Source organism: Mustelus asterias, chromosome 20 (assembly GCF_964213995.1).
Source record: "Mustelus asterias chromosome 20, sMusAst1.hap1.1, whole genome shotgun sequence".
NCBI classification, from domain to species: Eukaryota; Metazoa; Chordata; class Chondrichthyes; order Carcharhiniformes; family Triakidae; genus Mustelus; species Mustelus asterias.
The window spans coordinates 31,849,444-31,870,978 of record NC_135820.1 but is presented as its reverse complement, the minus strand read 5'-3'; the positions used below and the strand labels follow the sequence as shown (position 1 = coordinate 31,870,978).

General features: G+C 44.5%; 1 protein-coding gene across 1 annotated transcript; it reads right to left on the bottom strand.

The window, feature by feature from the left end:
- Window positions 1-9,099: 9,099 nt before the first annotated feature.
- LOC144508462 (troponin C, skeletal muscle-like) lies at window positions 9,100-21,063 on the bottom strand. The gene is made up of 6 exons (XM_078236395.1): window positions 20,672-21,063; window positions 16,148-16,205; window positions 14,145-14,288; window positions 13,913-14,027; window positions 9,640-9,776; window positions 9,100-9,548 (listed from the first exon to the last, which is right to left on the bottom strand). The coding sequence occupies exons 2-6, from the start codon at window positions 16,200-16,202 to the stop codon at window positions 9,517-9,519; spliced, it is 483 nt and encodes a 160-aa protein (XP_078092521.1). The 5' UTR covers window positions 16,203-16,205; window positions 20,672-21,063; the 3' UTR covers window positions 9,100-9,516.
- Window positions 21,064-21,535: the final 472 nt, after the last annotated feature.

Sequence of the window (21,535 nt, the reverse complement as noted above, 5' to 3'; positions counted from 1 at the left end):
TAATGGGGAGAGATTTGTTGTGTGCTTTCAACTTCGACTCCGCTGTTCAGAGGCTGGTATCCAAATTGACATGTCACAATCTCCTCGAATGTGTTACGTCGCATCAGTTCCCCAGTGGTGGACCTTAGATCTGGTGCGTGCCACACGCCATGTGACCCTTGCCTATGATCGCAGTGGCCAGAATCACGATTTGGCAGAGTTTTTCAAGGATTTTGAAGGTACATCATGGACCATTGAGACCCGTGCCTGGGTTCAGGGACCGGAGGGTGAAGCTGACTATGTCAATGTCCCTCCCCAATTGTGGAAGCAGCCGTCTGGAGTGGCCCCGCATATTACCAGATCCATCACCCCACCCAATCATGCCAAAGGTCAGGGCCCCATGGTGCACAGAGCGGTGGAATTAGCTGACCCACGCAGAACGAACAAACAAGAGCTTCCTGGGAACCTGTGTATCCAATTTTATCACCACCCGCAGGTCTCCTCTGCAGTCCTCCATCGACACGAGAGAAAGGACATATAGAATACACTAACCCCTCTGTATGGGCGATGGACTCTGTGCAGGTTGGATTTATAGATATTGAACCCATCGAGATCTTGGTGCAAACTAATGTGACTTTTCCGTCAATCCGGCAATATTCCTTAAAGGCGCAAACCGTTCCGAGTATCACTCGACTGATCAATAGCCTTTTACATCAAGGGATTCTATTACCATGTCAGTCCCCATGTAATACCCCAATCCTTGCAGTCCCTAAACCAGGAAAGCCAAATGAATATCGCCTCGTCCAGGATTTACGAGCCATTAATTCCATTGTCCAGCCTTTACATGCCTTGGTACCCAACCCAGCCCATATCCTGGCCTCCATTCCAGCTAATGCTCGGGTGTTCGCGGTCATTGATCTTCAGCATGCCTTTTTCTCCATCCCATTACATCCGAATAGTCAGTTCTTGTTTGCCTTTTCCCACAACGGCCAACAATATACCTGGACTCGACTACCTCAGGGCTTCATTAACTCGTCTACCCTCTTCTCGCAGTGTCTCCAGAAACAATTACAGAATTTAACCCCTGCTAGTGGATTAACCCTCATCCAATACGTTGATGATTTGCTTATAGCAAGTTCGGACGAACGCAGTAATAGAGAAGATGCCGTTCAAGTCCTGAATTACCTGTCCTACTTAGGCTACGTTGTGTCTCCCAGTAAGGTCCTTATCGCTCAGACCACTGTTAAGTTCTTAGGTGTCCTGCTGTCCGCTGACACTCGTCACCTGGAAGAAAGTCGAATTGAACCAATAACACACTTCCCCAGTCCCACTGATGCCAAGCAAGTCCGATGGTGGTTGGGTATGATTAATTACTGCCGGCAGTGGATCCCCAATGTGACTTTGTTAACAAAAAAACTAACCCCTTATACGGCTAAGGAGGGATCCTTCGTCCTTTCCGCAGAAGCAGAAGAGGCGTTCAGTGAATTAAAACAGTCCTTAATACAGGCACCAGCCCTGAGGAGGCCTTTATACGATCGACCCTTTCAACTCTTCTGTACAATCATCAACGACTGCGCTACTTCGGTTTTGACTCAACTTCATGGTGACCGACACCGACCAGTTGCCTATTTTACCTCTAGACTGGACACTGTAGCGCTCGGATATCCACACTGCACCCAAATCCCTGCGGCTATTTACCTCAGCTTGAAGGCGGCTGCAAATCTGACTTTACAACAGCTCATCGTCATTTACACCACTCACGCGGTGGCAGCACTGTTGGGCCAGTTACAGACACAACATCTGACTGTGGCCAGACAGAACTGATATGAGATTTATTTGCTTAATAATCCTCAACTTACCTTTAAGTATTGCACTGTTATTAATCCAGCCAATTTCCTGACCCACCCTCCCCAGGTCGCTGGTTCCCTTCCACATGACTGTTCCGTCCTTCTCAGGGAAGACAACCGATCTCTCTGAAATTCCCCTGACGAACCCTGATCTCATCATGTTCACCGATGGCAGTGCCTCCATTGATGAGAGAGGCCATTGGCTCTCAGGGTACGCTATTGTGAATGACCAGGGGGTTATTTTGGAGTCAGCAGCTTTTGAGACCCCTTTCTCGGCTCAGCAAGCCAAACTGTTTGCCCTCATCAGAGCTTGTGTTCAGGGTCGGAGTTTGAATGTTAACATCTACACGGACTCCCAGTATGCTTTTGGAGTTGTCCATGACTTTGGACAACTGTGGAGGAATAGAGGCTTCCTTACATCATCCGGTGCCCCTATTTCACACAAACAACTGGTGTCTGACCTACTACAGGCCCTTCTTCTGCCTGCACGCATTGCAGTGATTAAGTGCGCCACCCATACTGCTGGTAAAGACCCTGTCACTTCAGGTAACCATAGGGCAGATGAGGCGGCCAAATTGGTTTCTAAAACTTGTCAGATGATTGTGCCCCGAATGATGAGGCAGGGGAAAAGTCTGGACGCAGATGGCCCTGTCTCTGAGAAACCCATGCCAACCATCGATGATGTTCTTAGATCGCAGCAAGAAGCCTCGCCTCGCAACAAAGATTCATGGAATGCACTGGGCTGTAGGGTGGACCCAGAATCCGGAGTCTGGATCACCCCTGCTAACCAAACCTGTATGTCCGATACTTTGGCTGTCTGGGTAATTGATTGTGTACTTTGCAACTCACTGTGGTGCAAGGTCTCTTAGTGATTTACTCCTCACTTCCTGGTGGCATCCTTGTCTACAGGACATGGCACAAAGTCTAAGTCTCCGCTGTTTGATATGCCAACAGCATAATCCGGGCAAGAGTGCGCCCTGTGATCTGGGTAAGACTCCCCTGCCGACAGGCCCCTTTGAGAAGCTGCAGATGGACTTCATTGAGTTGCAGAGATGTCAGGGGTATAAATATGTCCTAGTAATCGTGGATGTCTTTAGTAAGTGGATTGAAGCGTATCCTACATCGGATAACAAAGCGACAACTGTCGTCAGGATTTTACTGTGCGAAATTGTGCCTCGATTTGGTGTCCCGACCTGCCTGAGTTCTGACAATGGCCCACATTTTATTGCATCGGTCAATAAGGAACTGTGCGCCCAGCTGAATATTCGCCAACAACTCCATTGCGCTCACCATCCCCAGGCTGCTGGTGTAGTCGAACGTTCCAATCAAACACTCAACACCAAGCTGGCTAAACTTGTAGAAACTTCAGGTCTGTCTTGGGTCAGACTGCTCCCTGTAGCTTTATTTCAAATACGAACCACCCCTGCAGGACCGCCCCGTCTCTCACCCGCGGAGGTCTTGTATGGTCAACCCCTGCGGACCCCTTGGGATGATGGGTCAAAGACACCCGTTCATTTCCATCATATGACGGATGAAATGACCTCATATATCCTCTCCCTTACCCACTCTTTGCGTCATCTTCATTCGCAAGTCCGGGCTGCTTACTGCAAACCACCTACCCTATCCACTCCCACTAAAGTAAAACCGGGCTCATTTGTCCTTATCAAAAATTGGATTCGCAAGCATTTAGAATGGGCCCTCCCATTCCAACTCTTGTGGTTAACAAGAGTTGGAATGGGAGGGCCCATTCCAACTCTTGTTAACCACACCTACAGCGGCTAAGGTGGCGGGATGCGATGCTTGGGTCCACCTCCACCAGTGTAAATTGATCGGGCAAGCCAATCCCAAAAAGGAGGGAATTGAGGATGGCAGTGAGGAGGATTTGATGGATGATTAGTATGAGAGGTGGTACCGGGTGACATGCTCTTTACTCTGTGGTTGCTTGTCGTTATGTTTTTGTCCTCTTCAGGTAGTGGTCAAGTAAGGACGAACCAACATGAAATTGGCCAAAATACTCTTGGAGCTCATCAGCTTGATGTTCTGTGTTGTAAGTGCAGGGGAATATGAAATCAGCCAGCCTAATCGGACCCCTGTTCCTGGAGGAGACGTCCACAGCCGGAGACGAAGGAGCACCGGGGATAGTGTATTTCAGGTTGAAGGGTTATTAGAGGGACTGGACAATCCATCCCCAATTAAAGGGCAAGAGCACCCACTGGGAAACTGGTTTGTACAAGCCCATCATACCATCCATGGAGCTTCTACTATAGCATGCTATCCTTTCCCCAAGGACGTAAATTCCCTGTTCACAATTACTCCTTCTTGGTATCGAGAGGGACGATCCTTCGAATGTGCAGAACAAGATGCAACTCTCCATAGGGAGAGCCGGATAACTTTCCGGTACAACCCCGCCCGTGCTCCAACCGCGGATTGCTACCATCCTCCTCGTGAGTCCAAGGTTAGGCAGGGGACTAATGACTGGTGGAAAATTTCCCTCTGGTGGGAACAACAGGCCGATGGGACAGCGATTCCTGGGGATAATCAAAGCTATGCAAACTGCTTTAAAGGGAGGGGTTGGGGATGCTCCACAGTTTATGTGTGCCAGGATCACCCCTGCCTGAGCAAGCATTGTAAGAAGTCTCACAACACCAGGTTAAAGTCCAACAGGTTTATTTGGTAGCAAATACCATAAGCTTTCGGAGCACTGCTCCTTCGTCAGATGGAGTGGAAGTGTGCACACTTCCACTCCATCTGACGAAGGAGCAGCGCTCCGAAAGCTTCTAGTATTTGCTACCAAATAAACCTGTTGGACTTTAACCTGGTGTTGTGAGACTTCTTACTGTGTTCACCCCAGTCCAACGCCGGCATCTCCACATCATGAGCAAGCATTGCCATCAGCATAAATGTGAGTACGAAGCCCAGAGAGATGAGGTAATCTGTAAGTGTTTGAATTCAACCTGCATAGCTATGGGAAAAGGGGAAAATCTAATTTGTGGCCATATGAATGGCACCCACGTTCATGCTTACGGTAGGGACTTTATGATAGTACAGATTAATGCAGAAGGAAGACGGTTGGTACCAGCATGTACAGGTTCCAGATCTCTGTTCTTGCGAACCGATGATGCCTATCATCGAGTTCGAGCCAATGGGACATGGCAAAAGTGTTCAGAGACCATGTACACTGAAACAGGGTATTTCTTCTTTTTCAATGGTACGGCCACCAATTATTTGTCTTACCCTTACCCCCAGGCGGTGGCAATAGAGACCATACTTCCCAGCATGGTTCCTTGTCCGAGCCATTGGGGGCCCTCACGTCATCACCATAGAAGGCCAGAGCGGGAGTTATCGGAGGATATTTGCGCTGACTACAAGGAAATAACTGCCCTCATTCCTGGTCAGGCTGCTGGCTATGGAGCGGCAGGTTTCTTTTCCTTTGGAGCCGGTCCCAGGGTGAATGGCTGCAGATAATCGTAATTACATTGCTTGCGGCCTTATCGCCTTGGGGAACGCTACAAGAGGGGCCCTCCGGGTCATCACCGTCCAATTAGAGAAACTCAGGTTGTATGCCCAGCAGAATAAATATGCCTTGGATTACCTGCTGGCTCGACAAGGAAGCATGTGTGCCATAGTGAAGGATAACTGCATACTGGGACTAGATAAGGTCACTACTAATCTCACTAATTACCTGAACCAAATTGAGCAGCAACTAGGGATATTAGAGAGGGCAAGGGATTGGGGGAATGGGAACTGTCAGGATGGCTTGGTTGGTTAAAGAAGGTGGGATTATATGCCATACTCTTAGTTCTTTGTATAAGTATTGGAATTGGCATTGTAAAGTGTCTCAGCACACGGGTGATGACCACTTTGGAATCGATAGGATCACAACCAACTCAACTGATGATGGGCGCCACGAGTGAGGAGGAGGACGAGGAATACATCTCATACTGGACAACGAGGTCCAAGAGGAAGCCCGACGAGAAGTGGAGGCAGAATTGGATGCAGAGGATGAGGGAGATAAAGTAATATTGGATTTGATGAAAATACAATTGTAACCTGAATTGAACAAGCCACGACGATGTTAGTGGTTATCACAGACTGATAAAAGGAGGGAATGTGGATGTAAATATATCTGTAGTGTTGATGTTTTGGCGCCTGTTCTGAAAAAGTATTTGAATTTGCGGTTGGGTGCGGTCACGTGATGTTTTTGGCGCCGGTTCTGAAACAGTATTTGAACTGTAAAAAGCGCGGGAAATGTGTTCAGTCTCCCCTGATGGCTGCAGGCTTCGGTAACCCGCACCATTACGGGAGGCTGACCCGATGTCGTAAAAGGGAATAAAGAAGTTAACCAGATAACTGGAGTTGAATCGATTTTTGTCGAGCCAAGCATGATAAAGAGTATTTCCAGATTCACACTGGTAATAAAGTATGACATAGATAGGACCGTGGTTTAGACGATCAGAAACTCAGATCAGTTTGAGTGGAAATTAGGAATAATGAAAGTCAAAAAACATTAGTAAAAATAGCTCATAGGCCATTCCAATAGTATTTATACTGTTAGACAGAGCACTAAGCAAGAAAAAAACAGAAGATCTTCACTTGGTGGGAGGGGGGTGCGGGAGCTAGACATTGGGGCTGTAAATTGAGAGCAAACTAGCCAGGAAAATAAAACCAACTCCAAATTCCTTTAACAGGCCAAAGAGAACAATAATAATTCATCCAATTTTGATAATAATAGAAAGCTTGGTGAGAATGAAAGTGGTGAGGAAGATGCAAAGAGGCTATAAAGAGATATAGTCAGGTTAAGTGAATGGACAACACAGTGGCAGATGGAGGATAATTTGGAGAAATGTAAGTATTTTTCCCCAAGAATAGAAAAGCAGAATATTTTCAGAAATCTTGAACTTCCAAATGTCACAGAGATTTGGTTATATTCTTACAAGGATCACAGAAGACAGGCATGCAGATACAGCAAGCAATTAGGCAGGCAAATAGCATTTTGGTCTTTATTGCAAGGGGTCTGGAGTACAAGAACAAAGATGTCTTTCTACATTTGCCTAGGGCTTTGGTGAGAACACATGTGGAGTGCGGTTTTGATCTCCATATTTAAGGAAGCTTATACTTGTATTGGAAGCGGTATAGCAAAGGTTCGCTTGTATTGAATCCTGGGATGAGAGGGATGTGCTATTATGACAAGCTGAGTCAATTGGGTATATATCTCATTGAAATGTACAAGATTCTGAAGGGGCTTGACAAGGTTGACATAAAGATTATTTCACATGACTAGGGAATCTAGAGCATGGAGACACAGTCTCAGGAAAAGGGATAAGTCATTTATGGATGAGATAAGGAGGCATTTTTTTCACTCAGAGGATTGTAGATCTTTGGAATATTGTCCCTCAGATGTTTGTAAATGCTCTATTGCTGAGTGTAGTTAAGGTTGTGATGGATTTTTGACCTCTGTGTGAATCTAAGGATATGAGAGACATTGAAAAGTTGAGGCAGAGCAGTGTTATCATGTTGAATGGCAGAGCAGGCACTAGAGGCTACAGTATGTGATCAACTTCTTCTACTTCTTATGTTCTGATGTTCAATAATTAACCTAAACATTATGGAGTTTTGAGTTTACATTTCTGCTGAGTTGGAACCCAATTTAACCCTGGAACTATCTGATAACTATAGGGATATATTTGTATTTGTAATTCTCATTTGCTGATTTCATAGGTTTGTTTACTGCTTTGAATTAAACAGAATTGCACAAGTTTATTTATAGTAGATATTTGTGAGAATTTTCACAAATAATGCTGTTGTGGGAAATTTACCACTTCGGAGTCAGACTTGGAGGTTCAACAAAACAGTTTTATTTCGGACAAAGCTTTGGGAGAAAGCACTGGTACTCCGCAGTACTTAGCAGCTACCTTCTCAACTACACAATGGTAGTTGAGCATCTCTTATACTTTTTAGACAATAGGCAGTACGGACATTAGCCGTTAACACATCGTTACAAGTTGAGTAGACAGACACGGACATCGACAGTTAACACATTGTTACAAGCAGACAGGTACGGACATGGACAGTTAACACATCATTGTACATAGAATGGATACATTCATGCAGTTACGTCCTCTATTAATGACTGGTTTCGATATATATACATTTATATATTTATGTCCCCATCAGTGGCTGACCTTGTTATCAAACTCATTGTTCTGGGTCTGCTCTTATCTCAAGTCTTAAAGTACCTCAAGATCTGACCAGTTTCCTGCAGCAATTCAGATACTGCAGGTTTTAAATCTTTGTGTAATGTCTGTGCCCAAAGTCAGTGCCTTTTAATGTCCCTTTCCAGAGTCCATTTTGTGTGCCAGGTAACCATTTTGTGTCCATCATTTTAATTTCACCATAACAATGCCAACTTGTCCTGTGGCTTGGCTGGAAACACTCTCATCTGCGAGTCCAAAAGTTGTGAGTTCAAGTCCCACTCCAGGACTCACACAGAAAAATCAAGGCTAATATTATGTAAATCTGAAACTGTGTTGTACTGTCAGAGGTGTAGTAGTTTGATCATAGATACCCTACAGTGCAGAAAGTGTCTATTTGGCCCATCGAGTCTGCACCGACCACAATCCCACCCAGGCCCTACCCCCATATATTTACCCACTAATCTACACATCTCAGGTCACTAATGGGGAATTTTAGCATGGCCAATCAACCTAACCCGCACATCTTTGGACTGTGGGAGGAAACCGGAGCACCCGGAGGGAACCCACGCAGACACGAGGAGAATGTGCAAACTCCACACAGACAGTGACCCAAGCCAGGAATCGAACCCAGGTCCCTAGAGCTGTGAAGCAGCAGTGCTAACCACTGTGCTACCGTGCCACCCGTGAGATGTTAAATGTGGACACAAAATATCCCATGGCACCATTTCAAAAAAGAGCAGGAGAGTTGGCTCTAGTGTCCTAGCCAATATTTATTCCTCACTCACCATCACAGAAGCAGATTATCTTATCATTATCACATTGCTATATGCGGGAGTTTGCTACATGCAGATTGGCTTCTATGTTTCCTGCTAGAACACTAACTACACATTGGTTGTGAAGTTCTTTGGGACATGCTGTGGTTGTGGAAGGTGCACTATGTAAATGCAAGTCCTTTTTTACCAACATGAAGACTTCACTGGGAGGACGCAATTGAACTTTGTTACTTATTGAAAATGAAGAATAAAAATCCAGACAACTCTAAGCACATCATTCATCAAATGAAATGCCACAGCCACTGATTGAAAAAGATGACATTAACTTTATTAGGAAAGGGTTTTGAATATACGGCACTGTGTTCTATGCTGGTAGCAAAATCATTCGGCGTTTCATACAAAGGAGGTTCCTTCTTCCTCTATATGAGTGAACTGTAGCAGCAATGCTAGCACGCTTTATGTGTAGCACCAGTCCTGTCTCAGAGATTTTGCATTCTTTGCAGTCATCGTATATATTTCAGATGTCTGATCAGTTGGTTACAGAAGGGCAACAATACATGACTCATTAAATTGTGAACTTATTTATGTTTGGTGATCTTGGAAGCAGGGCCGAGCCATATGTCAAAAGGAGTAATTGCTTTTGTATAAGACAGGTGGAAGGTAACATTTCAAAGATTCCTTAAGAAATGAGACAGTAATGTATTGCTGAGGAATGTTGGTCATTTACTGGACATTTTCCATCATCTTCAACCACTCTGTAAAGGAAAGAGGGGATTTGATTGAAAGCTTACTCTGACATATAGAACAGAAAAATGTGAGTTTTATTCACATTATTTGTGTACATACCGTCAAAGTCCAGTTTTCCGTCATTGTTTTTGTCCCCCTCCTTCATGAGTTCATCAATTTCGTCATCTGTAACATGCTCCCCACCAGTCATGATGATTTCTTTCAGCTCGTCACGATCGATGAAACCATCAGCATTCCTGGAATCAACATGCAAAGTATGAATCTCCAATTTATCATGTTATCCGCCCTAGGAATATAACAATTGCTAGACAAGAAAAGATCTAGGTCTATCTACTTTCACCTCCTGCCAATCTGGTAGTTTACATGATGCAACCTAACCACACAATCAATTTCCACCAATTAGTCTGCAAAGACCCAAATGTGATGTAAGGAAATCCCAATGGAGAACTTTGGGAACCATGGCCACAATTCTCCCATCCCACTGCGCTAATTATTTACCGCAGCAGGCCGGGAGATTCTCGTGTTGGCTGATTCAGGAGGTTCGCACATGCGTTCCCACCCCGATAGCGTCTCCCAGCATTGGATTTCAGGCGGCGTCAACTCCACACCGGAAATTGGTGGGGAAATTCCAAGACCATTTAAATGGTTATTTAAATATAATTTAAATTTCATTAGCAGGCCCAGGACTGAAGTCTCCAGGCCCACTAGCATCTTCCCCCACCAGAGTGGTTTACTCCAGCAGGGATTACAGTAGCTCCCCTCTAACAGGGAACTAGCAGCCCAGCCCCGCTGGAGTGAAGGGGGGGCAATCGGGGCACCCCAGAGGGTTGGGTGGTGGGGAGTGCCCCCTGAGTATTGGCACCTTGGCAGTGTCAGTCTGTGCCCCTGGCACAGCCCAAGGGGCAAAGTGCCAATGCTTGCGGGCACATCCACACTACCCATTGGCATGGGCCAATGTCAAGGGGGCAGGGTTGATGGGGCAGGACCTTTGGGGGAGACAATTGGTGGGGGTGGGGGGGGGGTCCCACTGCCATTCCATAACCACGAACAGTGAGGAAAGGAAGGAGGCCAGTGATCAGGGCAGGCTGGGGGTGTGTGGCCAGCCTGCTGGGGGGTTCGGAACTGAAGGGGTTTGCGGAACTGCGGGGCAGGGGAATTGGGGGGGAGGTTGGCTAGAGTTCGGGGCAGGCTGGGAGAAATGTTGCTTGATTGTAACTAATAGTGATAGGTTAACAGTTAAGAATTGTATCTTGCCAAGTTTAAGTATTGTTCAATTGTTAAAAGTTAAGCTAATTAATGTTTTATAATTAAACTGTGCTGTTAAATAAAATATGTTTTGAAAAAGGCTCCCTAGTTTGTCAGTAGAATCACGCATAGAATCATAAAACCCATACAGCGCAGAAGAAGGCCCTTCAGCCCATCGAGTCTGCACCAACAACAATCCCACCCACGCCTGATCCCCATAACCCCATGCATTTACACTACTAGTCCCCCTGACACTAAGGAGCAATTTTTACATGGTCAGGCAACCTAACCTGCACATTTTTGGACTGTAGGAGGAAACTGGAGCACCCAGAGGAAACGCCAGCAGTCATGGGGTGAATGTGCTAACTCCTCACAGACAGTGACCTGCGGCCAGAATTGAACAGTAAGAGTTTTAACAACACCAGGTTAAAGTCCAACAGGTTTATTTGGTAGCAAATGCCATTAGCTTTCGGAGCGCTGCTCCTTCGTCAGATGGAGTGGAGACAATACACATCTCTTTAACCTGTGTTTAATGCTCCCTCCACCCACATTGTCTGTACCTTTAAGACCTGGCTGGCTGTAGGGATTCGCATTCTAATCAGTATTCTGTAACTTGATTTTGTGTCTCTGTGCACTGTTTGAGAGCACATTTCCACTCCATCTGATGAAGGAGCAGCGCTCCGAAAGCATATGGTATTTGCGACCAAATAAACCTGTTGGACTTTAACCTAGTGTTGTGAGACTTCTTACTGTGTTCAAACAGGGCATACAGAGACTCAAAATCAAGTTACAGAATACTGATTAGAATGCGAATCTTTACAGCCAACCAGGTCTTAAAGGTACAGACAATGTGAGTGGAGGGAGCATTAAGCACAGGTTAAAGAGATGTGTATTGTCTCCAGACAGGACAGCCAGTGAGATTCTGCAAGTCCAGGAGGAAAGCTGTGGGGGTTACTGATAGTGTGACATAAACCCAAGATCCCGGTTGAGGCCGTCCTCATGTGTGCGGAACTTGGCTATCAGTTTCTGCTCAGCGACTCTGCACTGTCGTGTGTCATGAAGGCCGCCTTGGAGAACGCTTACCCGAAGATCAGAGGCTGAATGCCCGTGACCGCTGAAGTGCTCCCCCACAGGAAGAGAACAGTCTTGCCTGGTGATTGTCGAGCGGAGTTCATTCATCCGTTGTCGTAGCGTCTGCATAGTTTCCCCAATGTACCATGCCTCAGGACATCCTTTCCTGCAGCGTATCAGGTAGACAACATTGGCCGAGTTGCAAGAGTAGGTACCGTGTACCTGGTAGACGGTGTTCTCACGTGAGATGATGGCATCTGTGTCAATGATCCGACACGTCTTGCAGAGGTTGCTGTGGCAGGGTTGTGTGGTGTCGTGGTCACTGTTCTCCTGAAGGCTGGGTAGTTTGCTGCGGACAATGGTCTGTTTGAGGTTGTGCGGTTGTTTGAAGGCAAGAAGTGGGGGTGTGGGGATGGCCTTGGCGAGATGTTTGTCTTCATCAATGACATGTTGAAGGCTCCGGAGGAGATGCCGTAGCTTCTCCGCTCCGGGGAAGTACTGGACGACGAAGGGTACTCTGTCCACCGTGTCCCGTGTTTGTCTTCTGAGGAGGTCGGTGCGGTTTTTCGCTGTGGCGCGTCGGAACTTTCGATCGATGAGTCGAGCGCCATATCCTGTTCTTATGAGGGCATCTTTCAGCGTCTGGAGGTGTCTGTTGCGATCCTCCTCATCTGTGCAGATCCTGTGTATACGGAGGGCTTGTCCGTAGGGGATGGCTTCTTTAACGTGTTTAGGGTGGAAGTTGGAGAAGTGGAGCATCGTGAGGTTATCCGTGGGCTTGCGGTACAGTGAGGTGCTGAGGTGACCATCCTTAATGGAGATGCGTGTGTCCAAGAATGCAACCGATTCCAGAGAGTAGTCCATGGTGAGTCTGATGGTGGGATGGAACTTGTTGATGTTATCATATAGTTGTTTCAGTGATTGTTCACCATGACTCCAAAGGAAGAAAATGTCATCGATGTATCTAGTGTATAGCATCGGTTGAAGGTCCTGTGTGGTGAAGAAGTCTTGTTCGAACCTGTGCATGAAGATGTTGGCATATTGAGGTGCGAATTTGGTCCCCATAGCTGTTCCGTGTGTCTGGATGAAGAACTGGTTGTTGAAGGTGAAGACATTGAGGTGAAGCCCACGGATAACCTCACAATGCTCCACTTCTCCAGCTTCCACCCTAAAGAAGTTAAAGAAGCCATCCCCTTATTCATAAGACGATTATGGAGCACCTTTTTGAAGTTCTTTTGGAAATCCAGATCAACTAAATCTACTGCATTGCCATCTCTCTTACCTCCTCAAAAATTCAGTAAGCTGGTCAAGCATGAGTTTCCCTTTGAAATAATGCAAGTAATTGCATTTTTCTCTTCTGTATGTTCTTCTATTCTCTCCTTTAGTAGGAATTCTATTACTTTTTGTATCAGTGATGTTATGTTAATTGGTCATGTTCTGCCTCCCTTCTTAAATACATGAATTACATTAACATTTAACCAGTCCTTTGATGTTACACCACCTTTTTCTAATGAAGTGTTAAATTGTGAACAGCAATGTTCCCAGCATTGATCCTGTTGGAACACCACTTCACGCCTCCTGTCACTATGAATAAATTTCCCATACTCCGCGATTCCTCTGTTCCTCTACCCACCAAGAGCCGCATCTTCCAAGTAATATGTAACGTCCCTATTCATAGCAATGCCTCTGCTATCTCTCCTCTAGATTATTTTAAAACGCATACCAGAAAATTGAGCAGAATGGCACATTTTAAACGAATGTCAAGACCCAAGAACATGTCACACGTATTGTTTCTACCAAATTAGTTAATGATATTCAAAGCTGCATTTCATAATATATGGCACAACATCATGGGCCAAAGGGCCTGTTCCTGTGTTGTACTATTCTATTATCCATATACATCATTTTTTAAATGGTTAGTTAAATTCTTTTAGCTTCAAGTTGATGCAATTTTCCAGTTACTTAATGGTCGTTAGCTGTATCCTTTCATTCTATAGTATACATTGTAGAAGCTGCTCCCTACAGTTCTGTCAATGTAGTATAAGATCGAACTCACTGATCGAATACACGGAAGAATTCTGCCAACTCTTCTTCAGACTTTCCTTTCGCCTCCTCTTTCATCTGCCTCACCATCATCACCAAGAACTCTTCAAAGTCAATGGTGCCGCTTCCTAAGGTAAGAGGACAGTGAAGTATAAAATCTGTCCATTGTTAACCATGAGTACCTGAGAAAACTGAAGTTCAAGAAAGGTCAAATTGCTAAGTGTTGTTGACAAATGCATTCTTACCATCTTCATCCACTTCCTCAATGATGGCATCCAACTCTTCTCTGGTGGGATTCTGACCCAGGATTTTCATCACTTGACCCAACTCCTTGGTGCTGATGTCACCACCACCATCAATATCAAACATGTCAAACGCGGCCTTAAACTCTATGAAAATAAATGAAAGTATTATGTTGTTATTAGATTTACTCTGTTTCAGAGAAGTGTAAGTATTGGGTCAGTCAATGTTTAAAGTTTATGCATTAGTGTCACAAGTAGGGTTACAAAAGTTACTGTGAAAATCCCCTGGTCACCACACTCTGATGTATGTTCAGATATACTGAGGGAGAATTTAGCATGATAAATGCACCTAACCAGCACGTTTTTCAGACTGTGAAAGGAAACCAGAGGAAATCCATGCAGACACATGGAGAACATGCAAACTCCACACAGACAGTGACCTGAGCTGGGAATCAAACCCAGGCCCTTGGTGCTGTGAGGCAGCAGTGTTAACCACTGTGCCACCATGCTGCCCCATATACATCTTTACCTAGCCATTCACATGTAGTTTAATTAAAATCAGTGCTGGTCTGGTGTCGCATAGTACATGGTATTTACAGCTGAGAAACAGACCATTCATCCCAAAAGATCAATGCTGGAATTTATGTTCTTCATGAATGTTACTGAGGACTGTTACCATCTGAGATTTTAATACTCTGTGGGAAACCAAAATATCAATCATAGTGCAGTGTGTGCGATTTTGCACTGATTAGGAAATAGGTGAAACAATACCACTGGTTCATGTTGCCAAGATTGCTAATTTACACATTATCCTGAAATGTTTTTGAATTAATTAATACAATCCTAAATAATTAATGTCATATTGATGTAAGTCAAACATTCTCTTCTATTCATTAATTCCTACACTTCCCACCCCATCCGTTCCCTTCCCCACCACCAATCTTCCTCTAGCCTGAGACTGACACAATTATAAGCACTACAGAGGTCAAACCACTAAGCTGACCCACAGAGATAATACCCTAAAATGTCCCCTTTTGAAAATGATTGATTCTTTACTTCTGTAACCAGTTTCCAACCCTCTGCATGGCTGCTTTATCCACAGTGCTTGTCTTGGCTACTCCAAAGTGGTGGTGGGGGGGGGGGGGGGGGGGGGAGGTAGTTGAAGAAATAACATCAGGAAACAAAAGTAGTCTATATTGTACACACAACACTTGGGATCCCATTCCTGCCCCATGTGTTCGAAGGTCTGTGGGTTGAGAATCAGTCTGTTCAGTCACATGAAGACCCATGACAGAAACTCGGGACCCTGAGAAAACACCATCCTCAAACCTAGGGACAACCCACAATGGTATATATCGTGGGATTTTCTGTTTTCTATCCTGATTGTTTTCAAAGCAGAGTTCTTTTGGGCCAGTATATGAAATCGCCAAAAATAAATACTACCTTCTAAATTTGTGTGCAAACGAAATAAAAATGCCTGCTTACTTAAGAAAGAATTGTATTGATAGGGTGCCTTTCATGGCCTCACTGCATCCCAAAGTTCTTTCTCGACAAATCAATACTTTTCTGAGGTGTTGTGACCGTTGAAATGTAGCTGTCAGTTTGATCACAGCAAGGTCCCAAAAAATGGGAATTAGATAATCCACAATCTCATTTACAGATATTGACAGCGGGATAATAAGGACACTAGGGAGTCTACTTCTGCTCTTTATTGAACAGTGCCATTTTCAACTAACACATGACAGTACTACCTCAGTACTGACTGGAGTATCAGCCTGGGTTATTTATCTGTTCAAGTTATTGGAATGGGACTTAAACCAACAGCGTTCGGATTTGGAGGGGCGAATCCTGTCACTCAGCCATTGTTGGCAGTCAGAGACAATGGTGTATTAATATCAATAAGTCTGATGTCCTGAAGTACAACGCCCAATCTGATAATCAACTCTTCTCTGAAAATGCGATCTGAACCTTTACCCTCAAAGCGTCAACTATAATCTTGCACTCACCAGCGATCATTTCCTCGCTGAGGTAAGACCTCGCGTCTGCTTGTTGTTCTGTCATTGGCTGAAAGAGAAGAGATTTGGTTGAGTAAATAGCCAACAGGGAGCTAATTTGAGGTGAAGAAGCAATATGATTCAGACTTTCCTCGGCTAGAAATAAAGAGAATTATCGAGCAAGATCAAACAAAAAGATATTGCTCTCTGACAGAAATCAAGAACCATGCCCAGTTCAATCTTTACCAGCTGGCTGAAGGCACCACTGTTTTCAGAGAAGTTGCAGGGACCAGGACCAGGACCAGAGAAACATAAAAATCTTCAGCTAGGATGGATCTGTTCATTCATGCATCGACGCTGTCTGTTAAAATGCATCTTTGGTACAGGTGGCTCGGACTTATTGGCTTTGTGTCCTGCTGGTATCAAATTGTGGAGATGCCGGCGTTGGACTGGGGTAAACACAGTAAGAAGTTTAACAACACCAGGTTAAAGTCCAACAGGGTGTGGCTTTTGCTACCAAATAAACCTGTTGGACTTTAACCTGGTGTTGTTAAACTTCTTACGGTATCAAATTATCAGCGTGAAGTCAGAGCTAACAATGCAGTGAGGGCAGCTCCTGTATCTCCGCCTATTTTAAATCACCGCTGGAGGTTATCTGTGTCATCGGCTCTCTTGACCACTTGACATCGCACAAGCAGCTGTACACCAGCAAATGGATAAAGTTAATCTTCTGATCTAGACCCGAAATAGCCACCTGTTTCTTTGGTCTTTGAAGATGCTGAGGAAGTCTGCTGAATAGTTCCAAGCTTTTGTACATATAATAGATTTCTCAAAAGATCAGGAATAGACCATTCAGACCTTCGCGTGTGTTCCGCCATTCCATTCGATCAAAACTGATCTGTATCTTAACTCCATATGGATTTCGTTTTTTTATCGAAAGGGCAAGTTATAATTTAGATAAGCAAGTGTAACCAGAATTATGTCAGCCCGTTCCCACCATTCTTTAAGCGGGTACCTCCCTGCACCGTTCTATTTGGGGGCAGCGTGTAGATAAACACGGGATAATGTCGCTCTTACGAAAGTATTGCACCTCGGGTATTTTTTACGCAGTAAGAAGTCTCACAACACCAGGTTAAAGTCCAAATTTTTACGCAGGCAAAGTTAACTAAGTCCAGCTATTCTGGAGCAAATAGAACCCTATGAAGCAGTCAAACTATAGTTTCCTACTAGACCAGCAACCCGTATTCTCCAATTAATTCATGCTGGGAGAATTACTCGTAAGAAGGTCTTCAGGAGAACATTTCAGCTATATCCCCAATTCCTTCTTCGTCTGTTTTATTCTCTGTGTTTTGGGGCTTTTTGAACCCTGACAGATTTTCTCCTCCAAAACCATTGGATTGCGCAGGCCTATGGAACAACCAGGCTGACTCAGGACATTTTCCCAGTTTCGATATCGCCGGCACAATGTTCTGAGGTACGAGTGGATGTTTGCATTCTCCTCAAGGGTGCCACCCCTTACTATCCCATTGTCGAGCCCAATGGGGCGGCCTACCTGTTTATTTTTCATTTCACTGCTAAAATAAACTTTTATTCCTAAAGGAAGCCCGTTAAGTTGATTATTACCATTGGACTGATATTTGGAAAGTTTAGCAAAGGAGTACTGTCGCTGCTAAAAGAGTTCAAAGCATCCCAAATTGACCACTCGCACCGTTGGGCCTTGGGGGACATTTTAAAGTTATGCTTCTTTTTTCCCACCAATCTTACCCAGGAAGCATAGAAACATAAAATTATCGGAATAGATTAAAGCTGCTTGCGCCCGTGCCCCAAGATTATTTCTGTATTGCAATGATTTCCGTATTGTAATTATTTCAATATTATTGTAATTGTTTCCGTATTGTAATGCTTTCTCAATTGTAATTATTTCCTATTGTAATTATTTCTGTATTTTAATGATTTCCGTATTGTAATTATTTCCGTATTGTAATAATTTCTGCATTATACTAAGGTGCCATCCAAAGGAATTAACACATTGAAAAGTAGAAATTGAACTATACTAATGCTCATTATCCGCCCCCAATCCTGACTAAAACCAACAGAAGATAACTTCTGCATCTAAATCCACACATCACAAATGCAACTCATCACAAACCGGACTGACGGAACATATCGCACACAACAGGTACAGCCAGGAATAGAATGTTTAAAGACCAAGTAGAGATGGTACTGTTGAAGGATGTGGTTATACCAAGGAAATTTCCACCAAGGTGACTTGTTGTGTGCAGTGATACAAAAGCGAAATTATAACTCGGGTCAGGTCAGGCAGTTATATTTAACTGCCGGGCACTTTGAATCAGAGACAATGAAACCCCTCCTGTAATGAGATGTATACCCTTGTGCACTGGGCTCCATCGGGGTCTTGTATTCCTGAGACACTTTACAGTTTGCTTTCTCGAGTTGTTCTACTTCGAAAACGAATTCCCTCTCTTTTCCATAAATTCAAACAAATTTCTAACCTCCTCATTGGCGTGACATGTACAGGTGCGGGGTGCGTGTTTGCACCATAATGCCAATGGACATGACTCACATACAATCTAGTGCCCAGAACCAGCTTTCCAATTGCTAAGCCGAATGTTATAAGAGCTGGGTAACAATAATGGTCCACCAGACCACAACCCCACTCTCAGCCGTTCCACCCCCATCCCATGTGCTTTATAACTTTAGCCAAATAGACTATATTTCTATAAATGGTTGTTCCAGCGGCACAATCTTATAATGTTGTTACTAAATTTAGCGCAGAGCATTGCATTACGTCTTACAACCTTTTAAAGATTCCCCCTCTGCCACTCTTCTCTCTCCTTTAGGCACTCCCAAGATACTCTCAGCTGCTACCCATTTCGTTATGCCTGGCATTATTCCAAGCGTGAGCCGATGTGTTCCAATTCTTGCTGAACGTCAGGTCAGATAGCAGGCCAGAAAGATAAGCCAATCTTTCTGATGTTGTTACAGTCGCACCCATCCAAGCAAGTGGAGATTATTCCATACGACCCCTGACTTGTCGTGCCTTATAAAGGTGGAGAATATGTGGGAAATCAGGAGATGAATCACCGAATCCAGCCACCACGGCATTTATGAGACTGGTCCAGTTGAGCTTCTAGAAAATGGTGCCCCCCCCCCCGCCCCCCACGATGTTCACCCGTAGAGGTAGAAAGACCCCATTCAGACCCCAACTCAATTTAGTTACCAGAAAGAATTTGATCCCTCACTACCCCCTTCTACATGGGTGCCACAGGTTGTTGAAACATATCAAGTTTCCCCACATATCTGCCTCTTGTGAAATTCTCTCTTCCAATATTGACAGCGGCGCCGGCCTCTGTAACAGTACTGTCTAACCGATAGGAACTGAACCCACTGAATCTCCAGTTCATGCGCAATGTGAGACCCTCATCCAAAACAATGACACTCTGACTCTAAAGGGGAAACGCCAGCCAGGGTTTAACATAACGGAGAAGTGCAAGTTCATCAATGGCCATTCAGTGACAGAGTAAAAGGCAGACTCACTGCCCTGTATAATAGCAATATAGGGACAGGATAACGCCATTCAGTCCCGGCTCCTTCACTGAATTCGATTAGGGCTAATCTGTATGTACCTAATCTCCATTTACTTGTTTTAGCCCTATATCGTTTGACACCTATAATTTAGAAAAATCTATTGATCTCACGTTCCAAAAGGTTATTTGGGAAAGCAGTGAATTAAATAATGGGAGCAAATGTGTTAGTGACAGAGAGGGAGGCGAATAAATTACGCCTGGATTTGTCGGAATATCCGCTGTTGGTACATAAAATGATATCTTCATATTACTGTCTAATGTTATCCTAATCTCAGATGTCCGATTCTAAGCAAACAAAGCAAGATAATTACGCCACACATCGGCTGCTTTGATCGTTAATTTCAAGATGGTCGTCTAATTGAAATGGATATAACTGTTTTTGTCTAAAAGCAATTGAGAGCAGGGGATAGCTCTGATCAGCACTGAAACTCAATGCATCTCAGCAGTTAGGCACTGCACATTCTTTCCCGCTCACTGTACGCCAAGCCAGACCACACAAGGACCAAGCTCATGTCAACCATCGGGAATCCGCGGCATAAATCCGAGTAAACCTTGCAAAGCTTTGCACCTATAGGGACTGTTTTAAAATAACCAAAACAAGTGAGGGAGATGCAATTGCTTATCTACCTAAAGGAAAATAATGTTCTCTGCATAATGAACAGCGTTGCAAGAAAGGCAGAAATATAAGTGCAGTAAAGCAACCCGTGCTATCTGTAGAAGAGTCATTTAGATCCGAAACGTTACCCCTGTTGCTCTCTCCACGGATGCTGCCAGAGCTGCTGGGTTTATCCAGCAGTTTCTGTTTTTATTTCAGGTTTCCAGCATCCGCAGTATTTTCCTTTTATATTGCTGCTAGTTGATTTCCTATCCTCCTGAGGTTGGTCCCCATGTAATTTGGTTTAAATAAACGTGCACAATGTTTTCTTACCTCGGCTTTTTTTGACAACCTCTACTCCTGACTTCGGCAGTGGCGACAGTATAAATGTCACTTGGTCTGTAAATTTACCTTAGTAATGCAGCCGACGTCGGCTTTCTCCAGCAGCAAATCAGATCGCGGTAAGTAAGAAAAAAAAACTCACTTGCTGAGTGGGCAAAAAAAAGATACAGGCCAGGAAGCAGAGCGGGGAATGGAGAACATCCGGATCACGCTATCTTAGTCCAGGGGATGGCGATTCCGGGGCAATTTTAACCTATCCTGCTCCTTGACAAACTGGCAAGATTTTCCACATCACCCCATTCTTCGCCATTCAGATCCAAGGAGAGTTATATTGAGCGACATGTAAAAACCCTCGTCCCAACCGATCGCACGCGTTTTCCGCCCACCAGCCAGTTGGGTTAACATGAGCTCATGGTGTCCCATCATCAACCCAATGAAGATTCATTGGTCCATTGGCCTATATTGGGTATTTTTATGCATTAGATGGGGACTATTTGACAATAACCAACTGTTAAATATGATGCAATTTAGTTGTCATGCAATAGTTCAAACTGGAGTGTACTTCAACTGAAAATATTGAATAAGACCTTAAGATATAGGAGCACAATTAGGTCATTCGGGCTATCGAGTCGGTTCCGTCATTCAATCATGGCTGATATGTTTCTGAACCCCATCCTCCCGCTTTTTCCCGTAACTTTCGATCCCCTTACCAATCAAGAACCTGTCTTAAATACATTCGATGACCTTGCCTCCACAGGCTTCTGTGGCAGTGAATTCCATAGATTCACCACCCTCTGGCTGAAGGAATTCCTTCTCATCTGAGTTCATCCCTTTATTCTGAGGCTGTGCCCTGGG